The 27752-nt window shown below is 41.1% G+C and overlaps 1 protein-coding gene across 1 annotated transcript in view; it reads right to left on the reverse strand.

Annotated features, from left to right (window-relative positions):
- lamc1 (laminin, gamma 1) overlaps positions 1-27752 on the reverse strand; it is a 75766-nt gene that overhangs the window by 17001 nt on the left and 31013 nt on the right. The window contains exons 2-7 of the mRNA XM_035788037.2: positions 9661-9965; positions 6663-6793; positions 4681-4850; positions 3869-4057; positions 1971-2088; positions 1229-1327 (exon numbers count right to left, since the gene is read on the reverse strand). Coding sequence (XP_035643930.1) covers positions 1229-1327; positions 1971-2088; positions 3869-4057; positions 4681-4850; positions 6663-6793; positions 9661-9965 — 1012 coding nt within the window. The remainder of the gene's footprint in view (positions 1-1228; positions 1328-1970; positions 2089-3868; positions 4058-4680; positions 4851-6662; positions 6794-9660; positions 9966-27752) is intronic.

Raw genomic sequence — 27752 nt, forward strand, 5'->3', positions numbered from 1 at the left:
GGTGTAATCGCTACCAAAGGTGATTGATTATAACATGTATTGACTCAGGGGTGTGAATACTTATGTAGCCAAGGGGTATGAATACTTTGAAGGCACTGTATGTGAAACTATTGACATTCAGTTTGAGACGTAGCTTATATTCTATAATGAGTCCTACACTGCCTTTCGAGTCCTCATATGATATGGGTATACATTTCAACAGAGATTAAAATACGTTGACAGTTTAATCGAATGACAGCCAGGGAGAATGACAATTTATTAGACTGTGAAACTGCTGTCGTCTAAAAGGCAGACAGACAAACACCGGTCTGTAATTTCAGTCTCTTGTTGTGAGTGACCATGCAGCATCTGACAAACTGTAGTGTGCCAAATGGCATCCTATTCCTTATATGGTGAACTACTTTTGACCAGGCCACATTATAGGGAATAGGGTGCTATTTGGGACAAATATACACTGGGGTGGGGTCATTCATTCCATCTGTGGCTCAGCTGGGTGGCTGGGAGGAATGTGTCACCCACCAGCATCTATGGAGCTGGGTCTGTGGAGGGGAAAGGTGCTGTTTTTGGGGGTGGGAGATCTGGGGTAGAGGGGTGAGAGGGGGTTAGGTGGTGGCCATTGCACAAAGGCAGAGAGAAGAGTGTTCCAGGCAGCAAACAAGCCAGCGGTGACTGGCTGGGTGACTGGGCTTGGGAGAAGCCATAGAAGGCCTGGCTGCCAGTCTGTCTCAGTGGGGAGGGGTGAGCTATCTATGGGCTATTTTCTCCTTTGCTGCTAGGGGAACCATGTGGCCAGTCTAATTCCATTTTTGCACACATACAGAGCATTCTTTCACTGAGAGAGGGGTACTCTCCTGTGTTTCTGTGTGTCAGGGGCTGCTTTTAAACATTTGTAGTTCAACATAAGGATGTGATAACAGAAGAGGAGCTGAAATGCTGCAAAGCAAAGTACCTTTAAAACAGTTTACCTCCCCAATGAACAATTCCCGTAAACTGTGTTGCACGAGCCGAATGGAGCCAACTCGTATCTCACTGCCTAAGTGACAGTCTTTCGTAACCCTGTGTCACTCTAAACCCATAAATATTCCCAGACAAAAAGACATCCCTAACTGAAAACACACCTTGTTAGAGTATCTTTTTGGTATAAGGAAATCATGTTTGTGTGTGTGCTGTCTGTGTGTGTCTGTAATGAATCCCTGTGGCGGAGGGAGCGAGTAGGTCTGACGCTGACCTGTCACAGCTGAAGCCCTCCACGTTGTCCTTGCACTGGCAACGGCCTGTCTGGACATCACACTCCTGTGTGCTTCCGGAAGGGTTACAGGAGCAAGGTCTGGATAGCAGAGGGACGATGGAGGGGAGAGGGGAAGAACAGCATTGGTCAGACAGCCACCATCTAAAGCAGACCTGCTGCGAGCATGTTTATTCCCTTAAATAAAGTAAAAGGACAATTGCTGGCCTGGCGCAGAACTCTAAACTGCATCCAAAATGGATTCCTATTCCCTCTATAGTGCACTACGTATGAACAGGGCCCTGGTCAAAAGTAGTGTGCTATATTGGGAGTAGGGTCCCGAGTGGCGCAGCGGTCGAAGGCACTGCAGCTCAGTGCAAGAGGCGTTACTACAGTCCCGGGATCGAATCCTGGTTGTTTCACATCCGGCTGTGATAGGGCGGCACACAATTGGCCCAGCGTCATCCAGGTTTGGTTGGGGTAGGCCGTCGTTGTAAATAAGAATTTGTTCTTAACCAGTTGCCAAGTTCAATAAATGTTACATCATTTTTTTACATTTGGGATACAACCTTAAATTGACGGGCTCCATCTCACTCCCAAATAAACACATGATGCGCAAACGATAAATACATTAGAAGGAACCATAATAAAACGTTAAGATTGTTTGATCTGGAGCAGTAAAAAGATAAATATGACATGCTGAGTGGCTGGTAACAGTGATTGGCTTGTTAGTGCTGGTTTTTACCTGCAGCCTGCTTCGGTCAACGTGTGAAAGCCAGGTTGGCAGCGGTCACACTTGTCCCCCATCACACCGGGTTTACAGCTGCAGCGTCCTGTGTTGTCACACTGAGTAGCCAGAGAGCCTGGCAGTAGAGGAAATAGAAGCACAGATCAACCTCAGTTCATCATTTCAGCACACTGCTACACACAGATCGACCGATTAGGATTTTTCAACGCCGATGCCGATTATTGGAAGACGGGGAAAAAAGCCGGTACCGATTAGATTTTTATATATATTTGTAATAATGACAATTACAACAATACTGAATGAACAATGAACCCTTTTATTTTAACTTAACATAATACACTGCTCAAAAAAAATAAAAGGAACACTAAAATAACACATCCTAGATCTGAATGAATTTTTGCATGGAGGGCGGTTTAAGGATCTTATCTTGGTACCTAATGGCAGTCAGGCTACCTCTGGCAAGCAGATCTAGGATGTGTTATTTTAGTGTTCCCTTTATTTTTTTGAGCAGTGTATAATAAAACACAGTAATACTGAGCCTTAGGTCATTATTATGGTCAAATCCTGAAACTATAATTTCGAAAACAAAATGTTTATTCATTCAATGAAATACAGAACCCTTACGTATTTTGTCGAACGAGTGGCAACCCTAAGTCTACATATTGCTGTTACATTGCACAACCTTCAATGTTAAGTGATAGTTATGTAAAACTCTGTCAAATTAATTACGGTCTTTCTTAGGAAGAAAACACAGTTTGCAATGGGCCAGGCGGCCCAAACTGTTGCATATACCCTGACTCTGCTTGCACTGAACGCAAGAGAAGTGACACAATTTCCCTAGTTAGTATTACCTGCTAACATGCATTTATTTTAACTAAATATGCAGGTTTAAAATAATATACTTCTGTGTACTGATTTTAAGAAAGGCATTGATGTTTATGGTTAGGTACATTTGTGAAATGAATGTGCCTTTTTGCAAATGCGCTTTTGTTAAATCACCAGTTTGGCAAAGTTGAAGTAGGCTGTGATTCAATGATAAATTAACAGGCAACGCATTGATTATAAGCAACGCGGGACAAGCTAGTTAACCTACTAATATCATAAACCATGTGTGATTATGTGAAGACTGATTTTTTAAATTTTTTTTATACAAGATAATCGGCCATGCCGATGAATTGGTTGACCTCTAACACACATGCAGACAATCATGTTTTAAGAGCACAGGTAATTCACACCACATGCGGACAGTCTTGTTCTAATAACCCGTATTGGCAGCTAAAGCAGTATCGATGTCACATGCGTTTTGCAGTGGTTTTCATTAGGTTACACATTGCACAATAAGGGTAGTATATGAGGTTACAGAGCAGAGGATGTATGAAAACACTTATTTTTCATCCTATAGCTTCTTTTTAAATAGTGAGTCAACATGTTCTCCAGGTCTTTTATTTCCATTACTGATCAAAAATTCTCACCCTCTCTTTTGTCTCTCTGCAGCAGACATACAGTAAATGGAGCAATATGTTTGGAACATCAAATTACAATAAAATGTCAGTATCAAATCGCACATATTGTATCGACACCCAAGTATTGTGATAGTATCGTATTGTGAGGTCCCTTGCAATTACCAGCCCTAATTAAAACTTTGTCGCCAAATCCCATAAAACAGCACCAAGGGCAGTCCCTTCAAAACAAAGCCTGGCTTCATACTGGACTTATCCTTTAACCCCAATAGAAACAGTACATCTGCATCCCAAATGGCACCCTATTCCCTATGTAGTGCACAACTTTTGACCAGGGCCTATAGCCCTCTGGTCAAAAGTAGTGCACTATGTAGGGAATAGAGTGCCATTTTGGATGCACATAAGGATTTATTGGTATAGACTCCAGACACTTACCTACTGGGTTGCAGCTGCAGGGCAGGCAGCGGGTGCCAGATGTGTCTCTGTAGTAGTTGTCCAGGCAGCGCTCACAGTTGGGCCCGTCTGTGTAGTCGGCACAGTTGCGGCAGTGTCCTCCGTGGCCGGTGGCACGGTAGAGCTCAGGGTCGAAGTAGCACTCTGCACTCTTGCCATTACAGTTGCATGCTGGGACCACCAGAAAAAGTAGCCATTCGTTTTTGTATGCGTGAGATCAATATATGTGTATATTAGGGAGGAAGCAGTAGAATTTAAACTGCCGGATTTCAGAGTGGGAAAAGCACATTTTATACATACCAGGCTTTGGTAAACAAGCCATCAGTTTACCCCATAATGTTTTAGGGACAATGTATATGTGAGTAGAAACACATATGGAAATTCAATATCATACTGAATCTTCCCTGCATTAAAGGGTGGGGCATTTCATTTGGCACATTTCACATATCAGGCGTACTTTCCCCTAAATGGCAGATTATGTGGCCTGAAGCAGATTGAGGTGGGTGTGGAAGTGGGTGTGAGAAGTGTGGTGTGGACTGTTCTGAACCTGGTTAGTTATGCATTTGCAGTATGATATGAATGTCTGCCTGGCCTGCATAGAAACAGGAAGGATCTCTTGCTATGGGATTTACGCAGATACTCATCTCTTGGGTTGTGTCCCAAATAGTATCCTACTCCCCATGTAGTGCACTACTTTTGACCAGGGCCCCTGACTAGGGTCCAGAGCTCTGGTCAAAAGTGGTGCACTATATAGGGAATAGGGTACGATTTGGGGTGGCAGGGGACTGACTTACGCAGACACTCGTTAGGGTTATTGGCTGTAGCTCTCCTCCAGGGACGGTCGTTGTAGAACGGCTTGCACACATTGCAGTCATCGCCCTCCGTGTTGTGCTTGCAGTTGCAAACCGGCTTGCCGAAACCGTTATTTTTCACACACTCACTCGCATGGCCATTGCACTTGCACCTGGAACAGCAGAGAACAGTGGAGTCTGTCATCGTGAGAGTTACAATGCACAATTCAAACATCTGGGCCATATTCACAAAGCCTCTCTGAGGAGGATCAAGTCCCCGCTGTCTATGTCATCTTATTCATTATGATGTAAACAGCAAAACTGATCCTAGATCAGCACTTCTACTCTGAGAAGCTTTATGAATATGGTCTCTGACCAGTGGTCATTTGCACTGGTCTTAGAGGACCTGACTGTAAATATCAAATTCGACTCAGACTTAATTACTTGGTTAAACTGTCTAACACTCCAACCATATGGTATATAAAAAATACAATAAAAATATCAACTGCATTTATTTTCATCGCAATCATATCAGTCACCTTTGTATGCAAGCTTTTTAAGGGGGTGACCTGTTATCACATGATAGTAGCATGATTATATTTACAGTCATCTACAAATAGGTGTTCATCTATCTACATTTGACCGATAGCAGAAACTTGGACGTCAACGTGGACTCCATCTAACACACCACTATTTGTAGCCTACATCTTGTTCGTTTGAAAGTCATAACTCAAAGTATGTGTTGTTGGGAATCACAAAAACACTTCAAGATAATTTGACTTAATGATCCATCAACAAATACATTCCTATTACACCTTTAGCCAAATCACTTTCAGCACTGGGAGTTTTATTTAGACTGATAACTCCATTGGGTTTGCCCAATGCAGAAGGGCTGAACATTCTCCACCTGAGACACCTCGAAAGAGCTCTTCCGAACAAGAGAAGACTTGCATGGCAGCAACCTTTGGGTATTGTTTCGAGTTTTCCTTGGCAGCGAAGTGTGGAAATATTGACAACAGGAAGGAAGACACTATAGCATTAGAGGCCTATTAAACAGAATAGGCTGTTTATAAAAAATAAAAATAAAATAAAAAAAGCAAACCTCCCTCACTGTCTTTTCCATTTTGTAATACCTGTACTAGGAGTTAGATCCAGTTCCCACTCAGAATATATAGGCTAGCTGGTAGATGTGCTGACATGGCTGACCAGTGAGTAGACCAGGTAGAGTAGGCCTACTACACCAGAGCTTGGACTGGCCTGGTCTTTGGCCTCAACTCTGTCATCATTTCGGGGCCCGCCCCATTCCGGCGTCCGTGGACTATAATCCAGCACAACCAGGCAGGAATGCCAACAACGTGGCTGTGTAATAGAAATCTGCTCTATATTTCAAAACAGATTAAGGTGAAAAAACACTGCAGCGGCAAGGAGTAAGTTTAACACGTGTCAGAAACCCCTCTTCTCTTCTGGCTTTTTCAGTTCAAAACTAGGGAGGGATAGTCTTTTTGGATTCTTGGTTGAGCCACTGAGAATGAACCCACACAAAGTAAAAATGGGGCCAGATATGAACTTGATCAAAAGTCATCATACTATGCTACTTTAGATGATTGATTTAGCTAACATCACCCAGACAAAAACATCTATTGTGAGCACTTGAGGTTTGATAACGATCATGGTTTAGACATTTTTTTGTGTGAATCTGCACTAAAGAAAACACGCTGTGTGGCTAACAGGAATTTTATAGGAATACATTATTTGTTGCCATTTTTTCTTTTTATGCTCTAATTTCTAATTCCAAATAAAATACAAATTTGTACGGTGAATTATTCATTAAAAAATACATTTGTGTGTGTGAAATTGCTATACTCAATGGTATTGGTAAAATAAAATGGAAAAAAATCTGTACACGAGGGAAAAGCCAGGCAGTGGAAGCTGCCAAAAGCTGTTGCAAGATAGAGATAGCATAATGCTGAGGCAACCACTCTCACCTTCCTCCCACTGCAAAGTCTGAGATAGCGTAGTAGTAGGATTTCAGGACCTTGGGATCATTGAAAACTTCATCTCCGAATGTGTTGAGCCTGTTCAGGGTCACTTTGATATCTGTGGCAGTCACCCATTCCTGAAGAAGAAAAATACAAAAAGGACACAGTGTTAAAATACAGCCAGGTCAGACTCGACAAACATCTGCCAGGCCTTGCCTGCTAAATATGTATGGAGAGTTAGTAACTTACAACTTCTCTTGACGGAGGAGAAAAGGGAGAGAGGATTGGAGATTTGAATGTGAACTGTACAATAGGTTTGTTTGCCGTAAAAGGAATTATTTTTCAGGTTTAAAGTTGACATTTTAAATGAGAGACTAAGCCCTATCCCTGGTCCTATTGCAGCCATTTAAAAGAAAAATAAATACAGCCACACTAATCTAAACCAAACCTCAGACATTCTCATGGAATCAGACTGGTTCTGGAATGAGAAGATAGAAGCCTTTTGTTTGCTTGTTTAGAATTACAGCAGAGGAGGACAAATCTGGAGTAAACAACAGAAGAGTAACATTAAGATTCTGTTATTTTCCACACATGCAGGGCTAAATAGCCTGTTTTACGTTCAACATTTTAATACAATGTTTTAATTATTTTTGAACAGGAGTTGTAAATGCAGCCAAGTCCAATGTGTGCATCATATCGCTTGCTCAGGATTAATTATTTGCCAACAAACATTCTGCAGAATTAGTTGTAGCCTAACTACTACCAGTAGACTAACTCAAAACATATCAGGCTTGACTTTTTGCTGACAACAGCTCCAATGTTTTGCCACTTATAGCCTAACTCTGCTAGAACAGTCTGACACATCCATAGGGCAGCCATGAGTCAGAGCAGTTTCCGTCTGTCTCAGGCACGGGGCCAAAGGCTCTGCTCGTCTACCCCTTTGACTTCTCTGGCACTATCACTCCATCCGCTTATACACCATCATTCAAATGTTTTGGGTCACTTCAAAATGTCCTTGTTTTTAAAAATAAAGGCACAGTTTTTCCCCATTAAAATAACATCAAATGAACGGAGCAAAGTATAGCAAGATCCTTTTTGAAAACCCGCTCCAGAGTGCTAAGGACCTCAGACTGGAGCGAAGGTTCACCTTTCAACAGGACACGACCCTATGCACACAGCCAAGATAACACATGCCCTTGAGTGGCCCAGCCAAAGACCGGACTTGAAAATAGCCGTGCTGTGACGCTCCCAATCCAACCTGACAGAGCATGAGAGGATCTGCAGAGAAGAATGGGAGAAACTCCCCAAAATACAGGCCAAGCTTGTAGCGTCATACCCAATAAGACTCAAGGCTGTAATCACTATTTTTTTTAATACATTTGCTAAATTGTCTAAAAACCTGTGCTTGCTTTGTCATTATGGGGTATTGTGTGTAGACTGATGAGGGGGAAAAAAACTAACTTACTACATTTTAGAATAAGGCTGTTAAAGTAACAAAATGTGGAGAAAGTCAAGCTGTCTAAATACTTTCCAAATGCACTGTATAGCTGGATGAATTGTTACGTTTATCTCCTGTTCATTATCTTACCTGTAGGCTATATTTTCTGTATACAGAGTTATCCCAATATTTAAATGTTTTGGTAGATTGTTGTTGCGCGAAAAATATTCCATATCCTTAGGAATCTTAAACAATCATTCAAATATTACATAGACTCCAGTTAACAAATACAACTATCCCTGCAACGTAGCCCCATGACACCTCAAAGGTATCCATTCCAAAACGAGTCTTGGGCTTTGGTATATATATAGCGATATGTCACATGAGAAAGTCAAATAGGGAAGTATATGGCGCCAGAGCTAAATTTGTTCATTTGCTAGAGATAGAGCATTACATTTGAAAGCCTGGGTATTCTACACAGGCACAAAAAAGTATGAACAACCAACAGCCTGACTACACGTACCATGAGTCATGAGCTGACTAGTTTTTGTAAAAACAAGAATCATAACGTTAAAATTTATCTGAAATTACCAGGCATCAGCGGACTACTTTTAATTAACAAAGCACTCACCAAGATAAACCCTTTATATATATATATATATATATATATATATATATATAAAGACAACTTTCTTACATTAATATAGTAAGTAAGTAGTAGGTTAAGGCTATAAACGGTTAGTCTATAAATGTTAGTCATTTGGGCTAAAAATCTGATCTAGGTTAGTAGTGATGGGAGGAAAACAAAGAGATAGTTACATACTGTAATATTATTTTTGACAATATTATATCAACATTTTGATAAAAAAAAGAAAACGTTTTAGCTTTTTGTTGTTTTTGCTAGGTAGCATTAGCTAGCGCTAGTCAGCTGTACCTGTGCAAAAACCCAGTTAATCTTTTTTTCTTTTAAGTGAGCCAACATGTTTTCAGCACTTTAAGCAATATGTTTCAAACATCAAACTGCAATATTGTATTGTGAGGTCCCTGGCAATTCTCCAGCCCTACAGGCTAGTAGTATCGTTGTGCTTCATCTGGAAGCACACACACAAATTCTCCCTTGCTAAAAGCAATGCGCAACAAACATCTCCAGCTGTGCCTCTAAGAGCCAAACTCAATCAGTACTGTAGTGGGAAATCTGGGGGCGTCACCTAGCAACATGTTGCAGCACTTGGCACTGGTCAGGCTCTCACATTTTCCCAACTGGACTAGTGTGCTACTCCCTTCCATTGGGCACGCCTGCCAACAGCAAATGTCCAGGCCAAAATATCTCAAGTACAGGGGCTAACTTATCATTACTCTGTCCACATCATCGATTGCCTCAACACTACCTATATATGATGCACTACATACTCTGCGCTGGCAGACAACCTTGGAAAAATAAAAGCTAAATAAAATAGCCACCCAGGGACACACAAGTCTGGGATCATAGCTGGAACAAAAGCATCACACAATGTTCCTATGTCAAGGTCTCTAGAATGCTATAAAACAGCAGATGTTGTTCTTTACCTGAAGAACTGGGCTGTTGTCAAAGTTGTAAGCACTGGGCCGGCCTTCAAGGGTGGAGAAGGCGACGTTTCCTCCAGTCAGGGGTGAGATGTCGCTGAACTCGTCTGTGCAGAGGGCCTGTTGTTCGTCCTGTCCGGTGCGGATGAAGCCCCTGTTGGTCTTCTGGTAGGTCTTCTCACAGGAGCCACTGTAGTACTGGTAAGGCGTCCATGGTCCATCCTCACTTGTACGCTTGTAGATGGCGAAGCTCTCTGGGCGGCTGGTGTGGAACTTGAGTCGCACGTAAGTGATGTCGAAAGCCTTGCCTGAAGAACAGAAAAGAAACATGAGAATTTTGATACTTTAGCCAAAAGATGAGCGCATAGTTCACAGTGAACAATACAATCTACCATAACTATTCTAACTACGTAGTTAATAAAGACAAAAAAAATCTCTTGCACAACACATGGATAAATATTAAGCTGTTGCTCAATGACCCAAAAAAGCTAATCAGTCACTAAAGACTGCTTTTACAACAAGCCTTTTCCAGATGCATTGTCTGTTTAAACCAAGACAAAAAAGGATTTCTAAAGCTCTCCAGTGTCCTCCAGTAATACCAGAGGGTCTTTTCAAAACCTATTTGGCATGTCTGGGCAGGCTAGGACTTGAAGGGGGATGAACACCAGACTATATGCGCTAGGAGAAATGGTATGGGGAGACGTCGTTTATTTTGTGTAAAGAAATTAAATGATCTTTCAACACAGCGACAGGGGGTACAATTGTTTGTTTAACAAAAAATGTGCTCTCTAAACAGATCTGCAAAGAAAATAAAACATCTATACAGGGACCATTGTGGCGTGTGCAAATATAGGTGAAGCCATGTAACTTACTGAAACATATAGATGTCTCAACTACAGAAGGGCTTGGAAAGATAGAGGATTTAAATGAATTAGTTCATTTCCTCTCCAGTGAGTGTTTGTGTATGTTGTTGCAGTGACCATGAAAATGAACTTTGACTTTTGAGGGACCTCTGTTAAAAAGGAAAATTCCACCCCAAAATGATATTTTGGTATTTGTTTCATTAGCCCATTGTTGATATAGTCCGGAAATGTTTGACATGTCAGCAATCAAGTTTAAGATACGCAACTTTCAAAATACAGCCTTTTGATGCATTTGGTTGGCTGCGTTTCTGTATTTTAAAAGGGATATTATATCTTAAAGTTACATCTTGAAAAACTGCTGACGTGCAAAACATTTTGGGACAACACCGACAATAGACTAATGAAATAAATAACAAAAGAGCGTTTCCTTTGTCTTTTAAGTCAGCAAGCTTTGTAGATGAAGGTTAATTTGAAAGCAATATCTATATCTGTAGGGTGTGAGCTGGTATTTTTCATGAATTCATGGGTTTACATTGAGATTAAAGTGAATAGTCGAGTATTCTATAAATGTTCTGGAGTGCCTGCTTTGGCCCAGGGAGTCTCCTATTCCAACATAAGACTTGTACAAATTCTACCTCAACTGGCCTGTGAGTCACTAAACGAGGCGTGGATTTCAACAGGTCTGCTTTAACATCTAGAGAAATCTTTTCAAATGAAAAAAAAAGCTGGAAGTAATACAATGATGTTTATTTGCGCTTATACCCATTCGATTGTGTTAAATTTCTCCTCAAATCTATTTAAGTAAAAAAAAAGTTTAGCTTAACACAGAAAGTTGCTAATTAAAACATGGAAAAAACCTAAATCACACACAAGTGCAACGAGACACTGGCATACTTGACTGGTTGACATTTCCATAACATGTCATAGACAAAGAACTTTAAGCTTAACCATTTGTCTGACCTTTTACAACCAATTTGCCCACTCTTTCCACTAGCCACTTCCATTATGATGCACAGGCATGACACCAAAGCATCTGAATGTGACATTCTGTGAACAAGCAAACTTAAGAGTGCTCGAGCATCGGGGAAAATCACACTGGGAACAGACTGTCATTGACATCTAATTTCTAAAACCACCCCCACATCCTCGTAAACAAGACAAACAGCATCTGTTGGCACAGCAAGGAAGTGGCAAGCAGAGGCAAACAAAAGGGCCTCTCGTCAACCCAACATGGAAGAGCCACTCAGTGGAGACAAAGGAAGCCTCAACAGTGAATACAGGTGGTCAGGCAGTCAGTAGACTAGTAGTCTACTTCACAGGCAAGGCAAGTTCTGAAGATAACGAGGAAAGGGCAATGGAAATGATGGTTTAGCCTTGAACAAGGACATGGTTACTCTTTGGCAGCTGAGGTTTAAATCATTAAGAGAATCTGTCTGCCAATAGGTACTTATCACAGTAGGAGGCCGTTTCTTCTCTTGCTAGAACAAAAGATGCACCAGCTGCGTACTGAACTGGTACCGACGAATCTGCCATTGCTACTTGTAAAATTGCAATGCTCCTCAGTGGCCAACAACTTGACTTTGAGTCAGAGATCACAAACCTCCAAGTGGGAAAACCGACAGGAGTGACAACAAAAAGGACAAAATTAGCGAATTACATTCTAAAGGTTTAGCTAAGGTTATCTAGCCAGCTAAATAATTGGCTATGGGCAGCCACTGGCAGTATGGGATTATGTAGAGTGAATTGAATAGTTTCTTCGTCATCTTGCTAGCTAGTTATCTAGCTGTGGTCATCTGTCTAGAATAAACAACGACTTTTTACAACAATAGCAACACTAGCACAGTTAGCTAGTTATCAAACATTGGATACCTACAAAGCAAAATACACAGGGACTCACATCGCCAAACTAAACGTAAGAATGCAATGCTACTGTCACCTTCTGGAATGGAGTATTTTAACAAAGTCTGTTGACATTGTTCACAGGCGCCAAGTACTCTCTGCAAGCAAACATTTTACAAATCTTACTGGTGTGTAAGAGTCCGACTAAGAGTCTTGGGTGGCCAAGGTTTGTTCTTAGTACATTCAACCAAAATGAGTTTTACAGTACACTGTGACTGTCACTGTAGGCCTACTTTTAGCTTTCAAGCCCTAGGTGCATTCTTTCACTGATTAGCTAAAACTGTACAAAGTAATAACCACAAAGCCAGCTATGCCCTATAAATGCATCATTTCAGTGATGTAGGTCTGCAGTAACAAATATGAATAGTGAGCAGGAATAGGTAACATTTCAGTCTTCACTAAAATTGTAGTCTAATGCAATGATCGCTTTTATGATTGAGCTGATGCACTTTAAAGATGCACTACCCAGAAATCGCTCTACTATAACTATTGCTAAAATTCTAATAGTTTGCCTAATTTTAGTTTATGTGACAAAAGAACTATAGCATAGAGCAGGTATTCCCGAACTGGGGTACGCCAAATAAATACGTGATTCTTTGACATTTTTTTCCCTTCACATTTTCAAACAGCACATTCATATTTTCTAACGGGGCTATACATTTGGGAGAGTTTTTTTCCCTTGCCTGAGTAGCCTCGTTTCACTGCCAAAAATAAACAATCTAGTGTTCAGCGAAATAACACAATGTCAAATACAGGTAGCCTAGATAAATAATTAACATCCAATCACATTAACCTTTACTCTCTTGCAGGAAAGGACATTTAGAAGCGAAACATGATTAGAAAAATAAGCCACGGGAGTTTTTGGAGCAGGAATAAAGACGACTTTTGAGTAGTAAGACATGTATAAAAGCAACAGATACCATTAATTAAAGCGTCTTATATGGTGAGATACCGAGTGGCTAGGACACGCAATCCCCATACTATCGTGGATGACTTAATTCTTCCTGATGCCGCGGATGTGGCTGGGACAATGCTGGGAGAAAAGGACCCCAAAAAAACTATACACTAAACTATAATGACTTGCTAATTGTTTACTCCATGTGTAACTCTGTGTTGTCTGTTCACACTGCTATGCTTTATCTTGGCCAGGTCGCAGTTGCAAATGAGAACTTGTTCTCAACTAGCCTACCTGGTTAAATAAAGGTGAAATAAAAAAAATAAAAAAAGACTAGAGTTTGACCGATTATGATTTTTCAACGCCGATACCGATTATTGGAGGACCAAAAAAGCCGATACCGATTTAAATCGGACAATTTTTAAAATATTTTTTTTATTTGTAATAATGACAATTACAACAATACTGAATTAACACTTATTTTAACTTCATATAAAACATCAATAAAATCTATTTAGCCTCAAGTAAATAATGAAACATGTTCAATTTGGTTTAAATAATGCAAAAACAAAGTGTCGGAGAAGAAAGTAATATGTGCCATGTAAAAATATGTGCCATGTAAAAAATATGTGCCATTGCTCAGAACATATGAAAGTTGGTGGTTCGTTTTAACATGAGACTTCAATATTCCAAGGTAAGGGGTTTTAGGTTGTAGTTAATATAGTATTTATAGGACTATTTCTCTATACCATTTGTATTTCATATACCTTTGACTATTGGATGTTCTTATAGGCACTATAGTATTGCCAGTGTAACAGTATAGCTTCCGTCCCCCTCCTCACCTTTACCTGGGCTCGAACCAGGAACACATCGACAACAGCCACACTCAAAGCATCGTCACCCATCGCTCCACAAAAGCTGCAGCCCTTGCAGCGCAAGTGGAATAACTACACCAAATCTTAAAGTGAGTGATGTTTGAAACAATATTAGCGCACACCCAGCTAACTAGCTAGCCATTTCACATTGGTTACACCAGCCATTAGGAGTGCAATGGTTAGAGCGTTAGTTAACTGTGCGGTTGCAAGATTGGAACCCCTGAACAAGGCAGTTAACCCACCGTTCCTAGGCAGTCATTGAAAATAAGCATGTGTTCTTAACTGACTTGCCTAGTTAAATGAAAAGGTATACAAATAAAAAAACGGAAGTCGGCGCCCAAAAATAGCGATTTCTGATTGTTATGAAATCTTGAAATTGGCCCTAATTAATCGGCCATTCCGATTAATCGGTCGACCTCTAATACAGACAATGCCTTCATCAAACAACACTGTTTCACAATGCATCAGATGTTCTGAAACAATTACTGCTTCGCATAAGCCAGTGAAATATATGCGTTACAGTTGGATGAGTCAACAGACGTGGCGGGCCTGGCAGACCTCCTGGTATATGTCCGTTATGTTTATGGGGGGTCAATTAAGGAAGACATCCTCTTCAGCAAACCACTGGAAACCAGGACAACAGGAGAGGATATTTTTAAAGTACTGGACAGTTTTGTGACATCAAATGGATGTTGGTGGTCAAGATGTGTTGGTATCTGTACTGATAGAGCAAAAGCCTTGACAGGGAGACATAGTGGAGTGGTACCACACGTGCAAGCAGTTGCTCCAGACGCCACTTGGGTACACTGCAGCATCCACCGAGAGGCTCTTACTGCCAAGAGAGCCTCATCGAAATTGCAACAAGCGGTTCTGTGAAAACGGAATTAAAAAAGAAGCCACTGCCAGATCTCTGGATTGGGCTGTGCTCAGAGTTTATTGCCTTGGCAAATCGCGCTGTTAAGTCACAGATACCCTTTGCAACCATGCACCTATGTGAGAGTGGATTCTCGGCCCTTACGAGCATGAAAACTAAATACAGGCACAGACTGTGTGGAAAATGATTTAAGACAGATTCTCTCCAATACAACATTACAGAGTAATGTGCATTCTTTCAAGCACACCCTTCTTATTAACCTGTGATGAGTTATTCACCATTTTTAATGAACAAATAAGGTTTTATATGTAAGATGGCTAAATAAAAGAGCAAAATTATTGATTATTATTATTATTATTATTTGTGCCCTGGTCCTATAAGAGCTCTTTGTTTACTTCCCATGACCCGAGATGTGACAAAAACTCACACTCATGTTAAAAAATGTATAATGTGTGTGTGTGTGTCAGGCTTACACTGTTGGCAAAAAACAACATTTGAGAGTGCGCTGACCCTGGTGCTGGAGGGGGTATGCAGCTGGAGGTTGAATGTTTGAAGGGGTATGGGACTATAAAACGTTTGGGAACCACTGGTCTACAGCATGAAGCCATGAGGAATTCCAGCTTTCCTTACAAAACAATTGGTTAATTGATAAGCAAAATTATTTACAGTTGAGAGCGCAAACAAAGTCTGGCTGAGAGAACCTCTTGTGTTCTCCTATAAGTATAAAAAAGTATTAAAAAGACATAAGATAAAGACTAAGTTGGTTTACAGTGGAAGGTATCTTGTCATTTTACACATTAGTAACAGTAGACTAGGGTGGGGAAGTTGTCAGATTTACATTAAACAAAACTTCTTCTACACGATCACCATAAATTGGTATGGGTTAAAACAGACTTAACACTACCATTGTAAGATACAGACCCAGTGAAATATATTTTAGAGCTCCAAACGCAGTAATGTTTTAAATGAAAATAAACTCCTGTGAGTGACAGCCGATAACTAAGGGAGGGGACTTTAACCATGTGTTCACCTGCCCCCTCAAGCATGTTGTAGTAGAGTGAGGCTGTGACGTGGTGGTTGGGGGAGGGGAGGTGGAGAGTGAACTGTCTGGAATCAATGATCTTTTATATTGACAAGATAATCAAGTGACTGCTCTAACAACATAAATACATGTCCTCAAAGATGAAAAGCAGGCGGAAGGAGGCGAGATCAGATTGGACCATTCTAGCTAATGAGATGGCAGATACGTGTGTGTGAACAACAGGCCAGAGATAGAGAAGACTCATGTTTTTATCTTTGCCCTTATAGCATCTGACCGCTCCCAACTCATAGGAATTCTCCATCCAGTTGACAACTTTAAAATAGTGGAAGCCCTCAATGGCAATGTCCATGCTAAAACAGGTTATACCTATGATGAGTCCTCCATCTATCTCTGACAACAGGCACAACGCCGATAGTAGTCTTTTTCAAAGTTGTCGAAACACCACGTGCGTCTGCTTAGATCAGTGCATTTGTAAAAACAAAACCTAACCATTATGGAAATTATATTTGATCAAATGAGCCTCATGTAGCAATAGAAAAAAAGTGTTAACAAAATTTGACAATCATTGACCTACATGCAAAAAATCCTCACTTCGCGAGCTCAATTTCGTGGACAGATTATGGGCTGAGTAAAACCTTTCGCTTCGTCTCTTCCTCTCTGCTGGAATGTGCTTCCGCTAGGCCAGTAAAGGGGTGGGCTGACAAGAGAACGACTCGAGAGGGAGAACAGAGACAAGTAAGTTAGGGGGAAAAGGGGCGGTGTATGGGGACATATTGTTTGTTAAAATGTGAATGAAAGCTCATGACTGTTCTAAAAAGAGGATTGTCTTTGATCAGCAATTCAAAAGTTTTGGAGAAGAAGACATGCATGTTCAACAAATCAAGCATTGATTGAATCTGAGAATTTGTGCCTGGCTTACAATTGTTGAACCATGAATGGCCAGAACTAAACAAGGACTTTTTATCACATACTGTAAAGAAAAAGTCAAAAATAATATTCTGCGAATCATGTAATTAATTATATGCACATTCTGCAAATATATCCGACACTCAAAGATGCATTCGACTGGTTTGAGGAAATATGAAATCTGCATTTACATTGCCAAAGATTCTGACAAGCCACACTGATGTTTCCTATGGTCTCTAACATGTCATTAGGACACAAGTGGTGTTTTATCACAGCAAGCTTGGACGTGTAAGCAGACAAACCTCACAAGACCAGAGTTTTTCAACAAACAGATCTTGGACCTTTCTGCAGATGACTACCAAGGGGGACATTCCAGGGGGTCAACAGAGGGGGCGTCTTTGAAAAGTTTATAATCTGTTAATCGCATAGCCAATTTCTATACTCATAAGCCGTCATAAGACATCATATGAAAAACAGATGGTACCTTTTCCCGAAGACAATCTCATTAATTATATTTTAACACAGAGATCTTTCCTAAAACCTGTTAATCCTACCCCCTACTTTTTCGAACATTCTGTTAAAAATCGCGCAACATTTCAGCGTCCTGCTACTCATGCCAGGAATATAGTATATGCATATGATTAGTATGTGTGGATAGAAAACACTCAGACGTTTCTAAAACTGGTTAAATCACGGCTGTGACTATAACAGAACATGCGTTTCATCGAAAAGCGCAGGAAAATCTGATCACTGAAAATTGGAAAATATATCAATGCGCCACTTGCATGTATTGTTGAATGGAAACCACATTACCTGGAGCCGAGATTGCAATTCCTACAGCTTCCACACGATGTCACCAGTCTAGTCAATTGCCTAGGCTTTGTTTCTTGGTCAAACGAACAAGAGACAGCCCATTTCCTCCGGTCTCCGACAGGATGTTTTGGAGTAGAAATTTCTGAACATGATTTGAAGACTTGGAGCTATTGAATATACATCGCCCCGTGATCAATTTGATAGATTATTAACGTTTACTAATACCTAAAGTTGCATTACAAAAGTATTTAAGTGTTTTGTGAAAGTTTATCGTCGACTTTTTTAATTAAAAAAAATGACGTTGCGTTATAAAACACTGTTTTTTTCCTTGATCACACAGTCTTCATAGATCGATATCTAGGCTATATATGGACCGATTTAATCGGAAAAAAAGACCCAATAGTGATGTTTATGGGACATCTAGGAGTGCCAACAAAGAAGATCGTCAAAGGTAATGAATGTTTTATATTTTATTTCTGCGTTTTGTGTAGCGCCGACTATGCTAATTATTTTGTTTACGTCCCCTGCGGCTCTTTTGGGGTGTTGCATGCTATCAGATAATAGCTTCTCATGCTTTCGCCGAATAGCATGTTAAAAATCTGCCTTGTTTGCTGGATTCACAACGAGTGTAGCTTTAATTCAGTACCCTGCATGTGTGTTTTAATGAACGTTTGAGTTTTAACAAGTGCTATTAGCATTTAGCGTAGCGCATTTGCATTTCCAGATGTCTAGATGGGACGCAGGCGTCCCGGGTCGACCCAAGAGGTTAAGAACATTACAGTCAAGAGGAAGAAGCCCACACACTGCCATTAATTCAACATGCAGAACATTTTGTACTTGATGTTCTGTGGCTGTTGGAAGACACTTTCCAACATTTTCAGTGCCAGATGGTTTCTGCCAGTTCCCCTCATGACTTTACCTAAAATGTTTGACAACAGTTTATTTTGGCAATGAAGCCCTTTATCTACTTCCCTAGAGTCAGAGGAACATGTTAGTTGTTACCATAGACTTCCAGTCATTGCACTAACAATAGTTAGGATTGGCTTGCGAAACTAAAGTATGCATTAATGACAAATGTATTATAGAAAATGAGTAACCAAATTAAAATGTTATTTGTCACATGCGCCGAATAGAACAGGTGTGCTTACTTACAAGCCCTTAAGACTTATTATTCTTTAAACTGCATTGTTGGTTAAGAAAAAAAATAGAAAAGCAACCAACGAAAGTAAAAAATAATTAAAGAGCAGCAGTAAAATAACAATAGCGAGGCTATAGCCCAGTACATAGTCAATGTGCGGGGGCACCGGTTAATCGAGGTAATATGTACATGTAGGTAGAGTTGGTGACTATGCATAAATAATTAAACAGAGTAGAAGCAGCGTAAGGGGGGCAAATAGTGTATGTGGTTATGGGCTAGTTATTAAAGTGGACATGATATGGTGGCTTCCCACCCATTGAGACAAGGCTAGTTCTTTTTTGATGTCAAATTCCTTTGAATTCTTGGGTTAATCCAAGGTGGTATGCTTCGCTGTTGGCCATTTGATTTAGGGTCTTTCAACACACCTCTCAGTTGTCAGAGATGAGGTGATAAAACTGATGATTAGTGATTGGGTTTGGGATAAGGTTTCATTGACATCCCACAAAGGCATCAAAAAACAAAGCTGATTGCTAACGCACTCAGGCTGAAGCAACGAGAGCAAGGCTGTAAGGGAAAATGGTACTGAAAGTTGGAGCACCTTCTTGGGAGAAAAGTCTCAGTCACACCAAATCCCTTATTGAATCTGCAGACAATCTCTTATTGAATAAGATAATCTATTCAGAATCTCTTATTCAATCTCTGAGGCTGAAAAGACTCATGGGCACTCAGATCCTCCAAAAGTTCTACAGCTGCACCATTGAGAGCATCTTGACTGGCTGCATACCCGCTTGGTATGGCAACTGCTTGGCACCTGACTGCAAGGTGCTACAGAGGGTAGTGCGTATGGCCCAATGTATCACTGGTGGCGAGCTCCCTGCCATCCAGGACCGCAAAACCAAGCGGTGTCAGAGGAAGGACCTAAAAATTGTCAAAGGCTCCAGCCTCCCAAGTCAGACTGTTCTCTCTGCTTCCGCACAGCAAGCAGTACCGATGCACAATGTCTGGAACCAACAGGACCCTGAACAGCTTCTACCCCCAAGCCATAATTTGTTAAATAGTTAACCAATAGCTACCTGGACGGCATTGACCCGTACTGTTTATGATCTACTCTGTTCTGCATTGAAGATCCCCAAGAACGCAGTGGCCTCCATCATTCTTAAATGGACCTAGACCTGGCAGCCAGGCTAAACTGAGCAATCAAGGGGAGAAGGGCCTTGGTGATTGAGGTGACCAAGAACCCAATGGTCACTCTGAAAGAGCTCCAGAGTTCCTCTGTGGAGATGGGAGAACCTTCCAGAGGAACAAACATCGCTGCAGCACTCCACCAATTAGGCCTCTATGGTAGAGTGGCCAGACAGAAGCCACTCCTCAGTAAAAGGCACAACATGCTGCTTGGAGTTGGCCAAAAGGCACCTAAAGACTAAGATCATGAGAAAAAAAGATTCTCTGGTCTGAAGAAACCATGATTGAACTCTTTGGCCAATACCATCCCTACAGTGAAGCACAAGTGGTGGTAGTATCATGCTGTGGTGATGTTCTTCAGCGGCAGGGACTGGGAGACTAGTCGGGATCGAGGGAAAGATGAACGGAGCAAAAAACAGAGATCTTTGATGAAGAGTGCTCTGGAGCATGTTAAGACCTCAGACTGGGGCATAGGTTAACCTTCCAACAGGACAATGACCCTACGCACACAGTCACGACAATGCAGGAGTGGCTTCAGGACAAGTCTCTGAATGTCCTCGAGTGGCCTAGCCAGAGCCCAGACCTGCACCCGATCGAACATCTCTGGAGAGACCTGAAAAAAAGCTGTGCAGCGACGCTCCCCATCCAACCTGACAGAGCTAGAGAGGATCTGCAGATTAGAATGGGAGAAACTCCCCAATACAGGTGTGCCAAGCTTGTAGCGTCATACCCAAGAAGACTTGATGCTGTAATTGCTGCCAAAGGTGCTTCAACAAATTACTGAGTAAAGGGTCTGAATACTTTAAGTGAGCGTGATCACTTTTACATGTTTTATAAATGATCAAAAAAGTTAAACTTTTATTTTATTTTCATCAATCATGGGGTAGTGTGTAGATTGATTAGGGAAAAAACAAATTTAATACATTTTTGAATTTGAGGCTGTAATGTAACAAAATGTGGAAAAGGTCCAGGGGTCTGAATACTTTCCGAAGGCACTGTATATGTACATATCTACCTCAATTACCTCATAACCCTGCACATAGACTTGGTATTCGTACCCTGTTTATATAGCGAAGATATCGTTACTCATTGTGTACTTATTCCTCTTATTAGTTTATTTATTTTTTCTTCTCTGCATTGTTGGGAACGGCCCGTAAGTAAGCATTTCATTGTTATTCTACACCAGTTGCTTATGCATCATGTAACGAATAACATTTCATTTGAGAATTCAGATTTTTTTCAAGCCCTCAGCTTATGAAAGGCCTAATAATTTCAGAAAATCAGTAAGAAAAAAAACAATTAGTTCAGCCAAACTAATAGAAATATCAGAGATATTCATCAAAGATCTCTGTTTTTTGCTCCGTTCATCTTTCCCTCGATCCCGACTAGTCTCCCAGTCCCTGCCCTAAAAATTGCCCTAAGCCCTAATATCAGAGCCCTAGAAATTGTTTCGCTCCATTTACATTCAAGGGGAAAACAGCTAAATCAGCCATTTAAAATGCATATATTATCAAGAAATCTCTGGGTTGATATCATCAAGGTGTCATTTAGAAACTTCTCCCTCTACATGCTACTTTTAAGGTGTGTTCTAATTTTCACCTTTTACAGCATTTTCTGGGATGACCTGCCTGTGGGATTTGGGCCTCCATCCCCTTACACCCAGTAGAGGCACAGCCTGAGGGTGAGCAGCAGGGAATATCTGGTGGATGGGAGGGGGATTACGGGTTGTTGAAGGGTGTGTGTTAATGTCCAGGGGAAGGCCACAAGCCACACCATGGTCCAATTAGATTTCCTCCCATGACCTCATCACATTCTTTACGTGGGAGATGAACAATGACCGCTTTGAGTTTTAACGTGTGGGCATGACAACTTTCTCCCCCCTTGTACACGATTTTCTCCATCTGCTCGGGAGATATGTAGAACATCTGATTTAACTCAACACTCCCACGGGACGAACTAATACACGGACAGACATGGGGATCGGATACAGCAACAACCATGGCATCAACTCACTGCAATCATTTTACTTCAGGGCACAATCCAATTCAGGTTACACCTTGCTAATATGATCACAGTAGGATCTAGTAACCTAGAGGGCAAATTTATTCACATCAAAATTATTATTAATTTCTAAAAAGGAAACTAAAGCACTTCTGAAGTAGATTTGTACTTGCGTGTGTGCTTACACACCATGTAGCTAGTCCTCACTGACCAAAGGGGATACCCAAACCTTGTTAATGTAAGCAAAGAAAAAAAGCATGAGCTGCAGGGGAGAAGATGGCTGTGTGCTTCTGCATTAAACAGGAGAAGAAAAAAAACTGATTTGGGCTATTTTGCTTTTCTCTAACAGGTGTCATGTCGGGTCAGAGTCTGACAAGTAAAACCTCCCGAGATGAAAATCTGAACAAATTGAAAGTTCTATTCAGAAAGGGTGGGGGAGGGCAACATTACAATTGAGGAATCTGAGGAATGTGCCAGAGTTCATCATCTGAAGGGCAGATCGCCTGTTACTGTCTCTATGAGAACTGGAATAAAGATGGAATAAACTGGAATAAAGATCCCCCTCACCCGGCTGATCTCTAAAATAAACTATTTCCGTCAGGTCCAGCGACTCAAAAGGGAGCCCCCTCTCTGTCAGAAAGAGGTGCTTTCCCAGCGTTATGATACTTCTTTCACAGGATTCACAGCATGTTGCTTGTAAAAACACATTTCAAACAGACCCATTTTTACCTCTCGTCGACATTCTCCTTTTATTTAGCGATTGATTAGCGGGAAATGAGCAAGAAACATTCAAACAGCCAAATACATCTAAGTAACCACACTGTGGGCCTGTTACAATAGATCAATCATGATGGAATTGATGAATATCCACTTTGTAAGATCAGATATTGAATATGCGTCAATCTGGTTAATGGAACATCTGCGTTCCATTAAGTCCTGTAACACATCTATTAATCAAGTTCTAAATTCCTCTGTTAGGACAGAATGCACTGCTTTCGTTTCTTCCCATTCACAACAGTAAGTTAGCAGCTTGCAATAAATGATTTTCTTTAAAAAGTCGTTCTGGTAATTATATGGAGCTGGCTAGTCAGCTAGATAGCAAGCTAACAACAAACCAAAATGTTGTCCAGAAAGTTGATTTTGGTTTCCCCGACTTGCTAACTTGACAATTCATAAATACATTTTTAAAAACAGATTTTTTTTTTGTGCACATATTTTTACAGGTAGAGTTGCTGTTTGAAACAGGTTGCTGCATGCAGACTGACATTTTGTTTATGCTTTTTCATAATTATAAGGACAAGTTTGATTACGTCGGACCACAATAGAAGGTTCAGGATGCGTGCCAAAGCCGATTATGATTTTGACACCGATACCGATTATTGGAGGACCAAAAAAGCTGATACCGGTTTAAAAAAAGTTTATTTGTAATAATGACAATTACAACAATACTAAATGAACACTTATTTTAACTTAATATAATACATCAATAAGATTGATTTAGCCTCAAGTAAATAATGAAACATGTTCAATTTGGTTTAAGTAATGCAAAAACAAAGTGTTGGATAAGAAAGTAAAAGTGCAATATGTGCCATGTAAGAGAGCTAACGTTTCAGTTCCTTGCTCAGAACATGAGAACATATGAAAGCTGGTGGTTCCCTTTAATATGAGTCTTCAATATTCCCAGGTAAGAAGTTTTAGGTTGTAGTTATTATAGGAATTCTAGGACTATTTCCCTCTATACCATTTGTATTTCATTAACCTTTGACTATTAGATGTTCTTATAGGCACTTTAGTATTGCCATTGTAACAGTATAGCTTCCGTCCCTCTCCTCCCTCCTCCCTAGCCTCGAATCAGCAACACAACAGCCACCACCGAAGCAGCATTACCCATGCGGAGCCAGGGAACAACTACTAGAAGGCTCAGAGTGAGTGACGTTTGAAACGCTATTAGCGCGCGGTAACTAGCTAGCCATTTCACTTCCTTTACACGAGCCTCATCTCGGGAGTTGATAGGCTTGAAGTCATAAACAGCGCAATGCTTGACGCACCACGAAGAGCTGCTGGCAAAACGCACGATAGTGCTGTTTGAATGAATGTTTACGCGCCTGCTTCTGCCTACAACCGCCCAGTCAGATACTTAGATACTTGTATGCTCAGTCAGATTATATGCAACGCAGGACACGCTAGATAATACCTAGTAATATCAACAACCATGTAGCCTAGTGGTTAGAGCTTTGGACTTGTAACCGGAAGGTTGCAAGTTCAAACCCCCGAGCTGACAAGGTACAAATCTGTCGTTCTGCCCCTGAACAGGCAGTTAACCCACTGTTCCTAGGCCGTCATTGAAAATAAGAATTTCTTCTTAACTGACTTGCCTAGTTAAATAAAGGTAAAATAAAATACAAAATAAATAAAAAACTAGTGATTATGATTGATTGTTTTTTATAAGATAAGTTTAATGCTAGCTAGCAACTTACATTGGCTTACTGCATTCGCGTAACAGGCAGTCTCCTTGTGGAGTGCAACGAGGAAGAGGCAGGTCGTTATTGCGTTGGACTAGATCGGGTTGCAAGATTGGATCCCCCGAGCTGACAAGGTGAAAATCTGTCTTTCCGCCCCTGAACAAGGCAGTTAACCCACCGTTCCTAGGCCGTCATTGAAAATAAGAATGTGCTCTTAACCGACTTGCCTAGTTAAATAAAGGTATAGTAAAAAAATAAAAAAAAATTCTGCACCCAAAAATACTGATTTACGATTGTATAAACTTGAAATCGGCCCTAATTAATCGCCCATTCCGATTAACCGGTCAACCTCTAATTTATACTGAGGGTTTAGCGGGACTTTTAAACACATTACTGCAATCATGACTAGGTCTGTTGGTGGAAACAAACTAGGCTTTGTTGCCGGCAATACCTTTCAGATTTAAAGAAAAGTTGGCAGCATGCTAAAGTTGGTGGGTTTTCTTCTTGGTTTGAAAGGAATATGAGAAACACCACCATGATGCCAAAAAGCTGGCAGCTCTATATTTCCACCAAACAGTGGAATCATTGCCACTGTTGTACTTTAGGTGGTCAATCAAAATGTTCTGGACAGTTGAAATCAAGGCACAACAGGCTTAGCCAATTGGAAAAAAGGTTGCCATGCTATTATCTTTCAAACAGTGCTGTACGCTGCAGAGGAAATCAGGTAGGCCTAAACTAAGCTTGGGTTCTGAGTAACTTGGCTGGTATATTAGGGACATGTGGAAACCTGTAATACTGTTGACATTTACACATCAATGTTCTTGTAAATATATAACCACGTTTCAATTTGTTAGTCTCTCATATTGGGAAACTTTTAGGACAAACACAGGCTTATTTTTTACTTATAAGCAATTCTTCACATGATAGTGGAATGCTGTTCCTATCAACTCAATCTCCTCCCCTGCTTTAGCAGTAAACACAGAAGCAGCCTGCAGGCACAGATTGGTGGTGAGGGGATTAAAATCAATGCACATCCTCGCAAGACGGAGGTAGACTAGTCGTAGTGGACCATTGTTGAGGTGAGTATACTGAACAACAATGTAGTATCCTGGGGGGTGGGCGGAGGTGGTTATCAGAGGTTGCATCCAAAATGGCACCTTGTTCCCTATATAGTGCACTACTTTTGACCAGAGCTCAAGCGGCCCTGGTCAAAGGTAGTGCACTATATTGGGAATAGGGTGCCATTTGGGACAAAGCCAGTGTCCACCATGGGGTCAAAACTGTTCGCTGCTCTGGCCCCCCAATGGTGGAACAAACTCCCTCACGACGCCAGGACAGCGGAGTCAATCACCACCTTCCGGAGACACCTGAAACCACCTCTTTAAGGAATACCTAGGATAGGATAAGTAATCCTTCTCACCCCCCCCCCTTTTAAGATTTAGATGCACTATTGTAAAGTGACTGTTCCACTGGATGTCATAAGGTGAATGCACCAATTTGTAAGTCGCTCTGGATAAGAGCGTCTGCTAAATGACTTAAATGTAAATGTAAATGTCTCCAATTAAGGAAGGCAGAGGAGGACGAGCAGGAAGGAACCAAGGGTGGGAGGGAGGTAATGATTGCTTTTAAATGGTTAAAGACGCTGCCCCATCATTAATTCAAACATTGGGCGGGATCTCATCTCCTTAGTTCCCAGTGTGAAAAGAGAACGACTAGTTGTGTTGGCAAGCCTGTGAAATTCCCACTTGCTACTGTCCCTTGACTACTGAATTATTTTGGTAGGCTACATCATGGGAAGATCCATGGGGGGGTGTTATTAAAATATGTCTGTCTGCCTTGAGCAAACTACATTAATAAAACCAGTGAGAAAGTTTCACAGGCAGTGCTGTAGGCCCTTCTGTTATGCATTACAGGAAGCAAAACAGATTTATTTTGTTTGAAATATGAATTACTTAGCAAACTAAAACCCTATGCTGCTTTGTTTTGTCATTGGTGTAGGCTTAAATCCATGGGGTCACAAAACAGAGATCCTGTTTGGCTAAGCTTTATTTGCTCAGGCCACCTAAGATGAAGCCACCCAGCCAATAGGCGTTACAACACGAGGATGACAGGAACAAACAAAACATGGCCTGCTTTGCCCACCCCGCCTAAATGAATCAAGACAAAAGATCTCAGTAGGACACAGAAGGAACAATTCGCTCAGTGTCACTCCACAGCCCTCAGAATACTATAGTTGGGACAAGTGTAATCAATGTTTGTGGCTTTATGAAAACCTACCTTGGAATAGGTAACTTAAAGAACAACAAATGTATCTATACTGAACAAAAATATAAACGCAACACGTAAAGTGTTGGTTCCATGCTTCATGATCAGAAATAAAAGATGGCAGAAATTTTCCACACACAGAAAGCTTATTTCTCTACAATGTTGTGCACAAATTTGTTTACATCCCTTTGAGCATTTCTCCTTTGACAAGATATACCACAACTGTCAGGTGCAATTTGCATGCTGACTGCAGGAATATCCATCAGAGCTGTTCTCAGAAATTGTATTGTTAATTTCTCTACCATAGGCCAGAATTTGGTAGTTTGTCCAACTGGCCTCACAACCGCAGACCACGTATAACCACGCCAGCCCAGGACCTCGTCATCTGGCTTTTTCACCTACGAGATAGTCTGAGACCATCCACCCCGACAGCTGGTGAAACTGTGGGTTTGCACAACTAAAGTATTTCTGCACAAACGGTCAGAAAACGTCTCAGGGAAGCTTATCTGCGTACTTGTGGTCCTCACCACGGTCTTGCCCTGACTGCAGTTCGGCGTCATAACTGACTTCAGTGGGAAAATGCTCACCTTCGATTGGCCACTGGCACGCTGGATAAGTATTCCCTTCGAGGATGAATCCCGGTTTAAACTGTATTGGGCACATGGCAGACAACGTGTATGACGTCATGTGGGCGAGCGGTTTGCTGATGTCAATGTTGTGAAGAGAGTGTCCCATAGTGGCGGTGGGGTTATGGTACGGGCAGGCATAAGCTACGGACAATAAACAAAAGCATTTTATCGATTAAAATTTGTATGCACAAACATACCGTGATGATATCCCGAGGCCCATTGTCGTGCCATTCATGCGCCGCCATCAGCTC

The sequence above is a fragment of the Oncorhynchus keta genome, chromosome 15 (genome assembly GCF_023373465.1).
Source record: "Oncorhynchus keta strain PuntledgeMale-10-30-2019 chromosome 15, Oket_V2, whole genome shotgun sequence".
Lineage (NCBI taxonomy): Eukaryota > Metazoa > Chordata > Actinopteri > Salmoniformes > Salmonidae > Oncorhynchus > Oncorhynchus keta.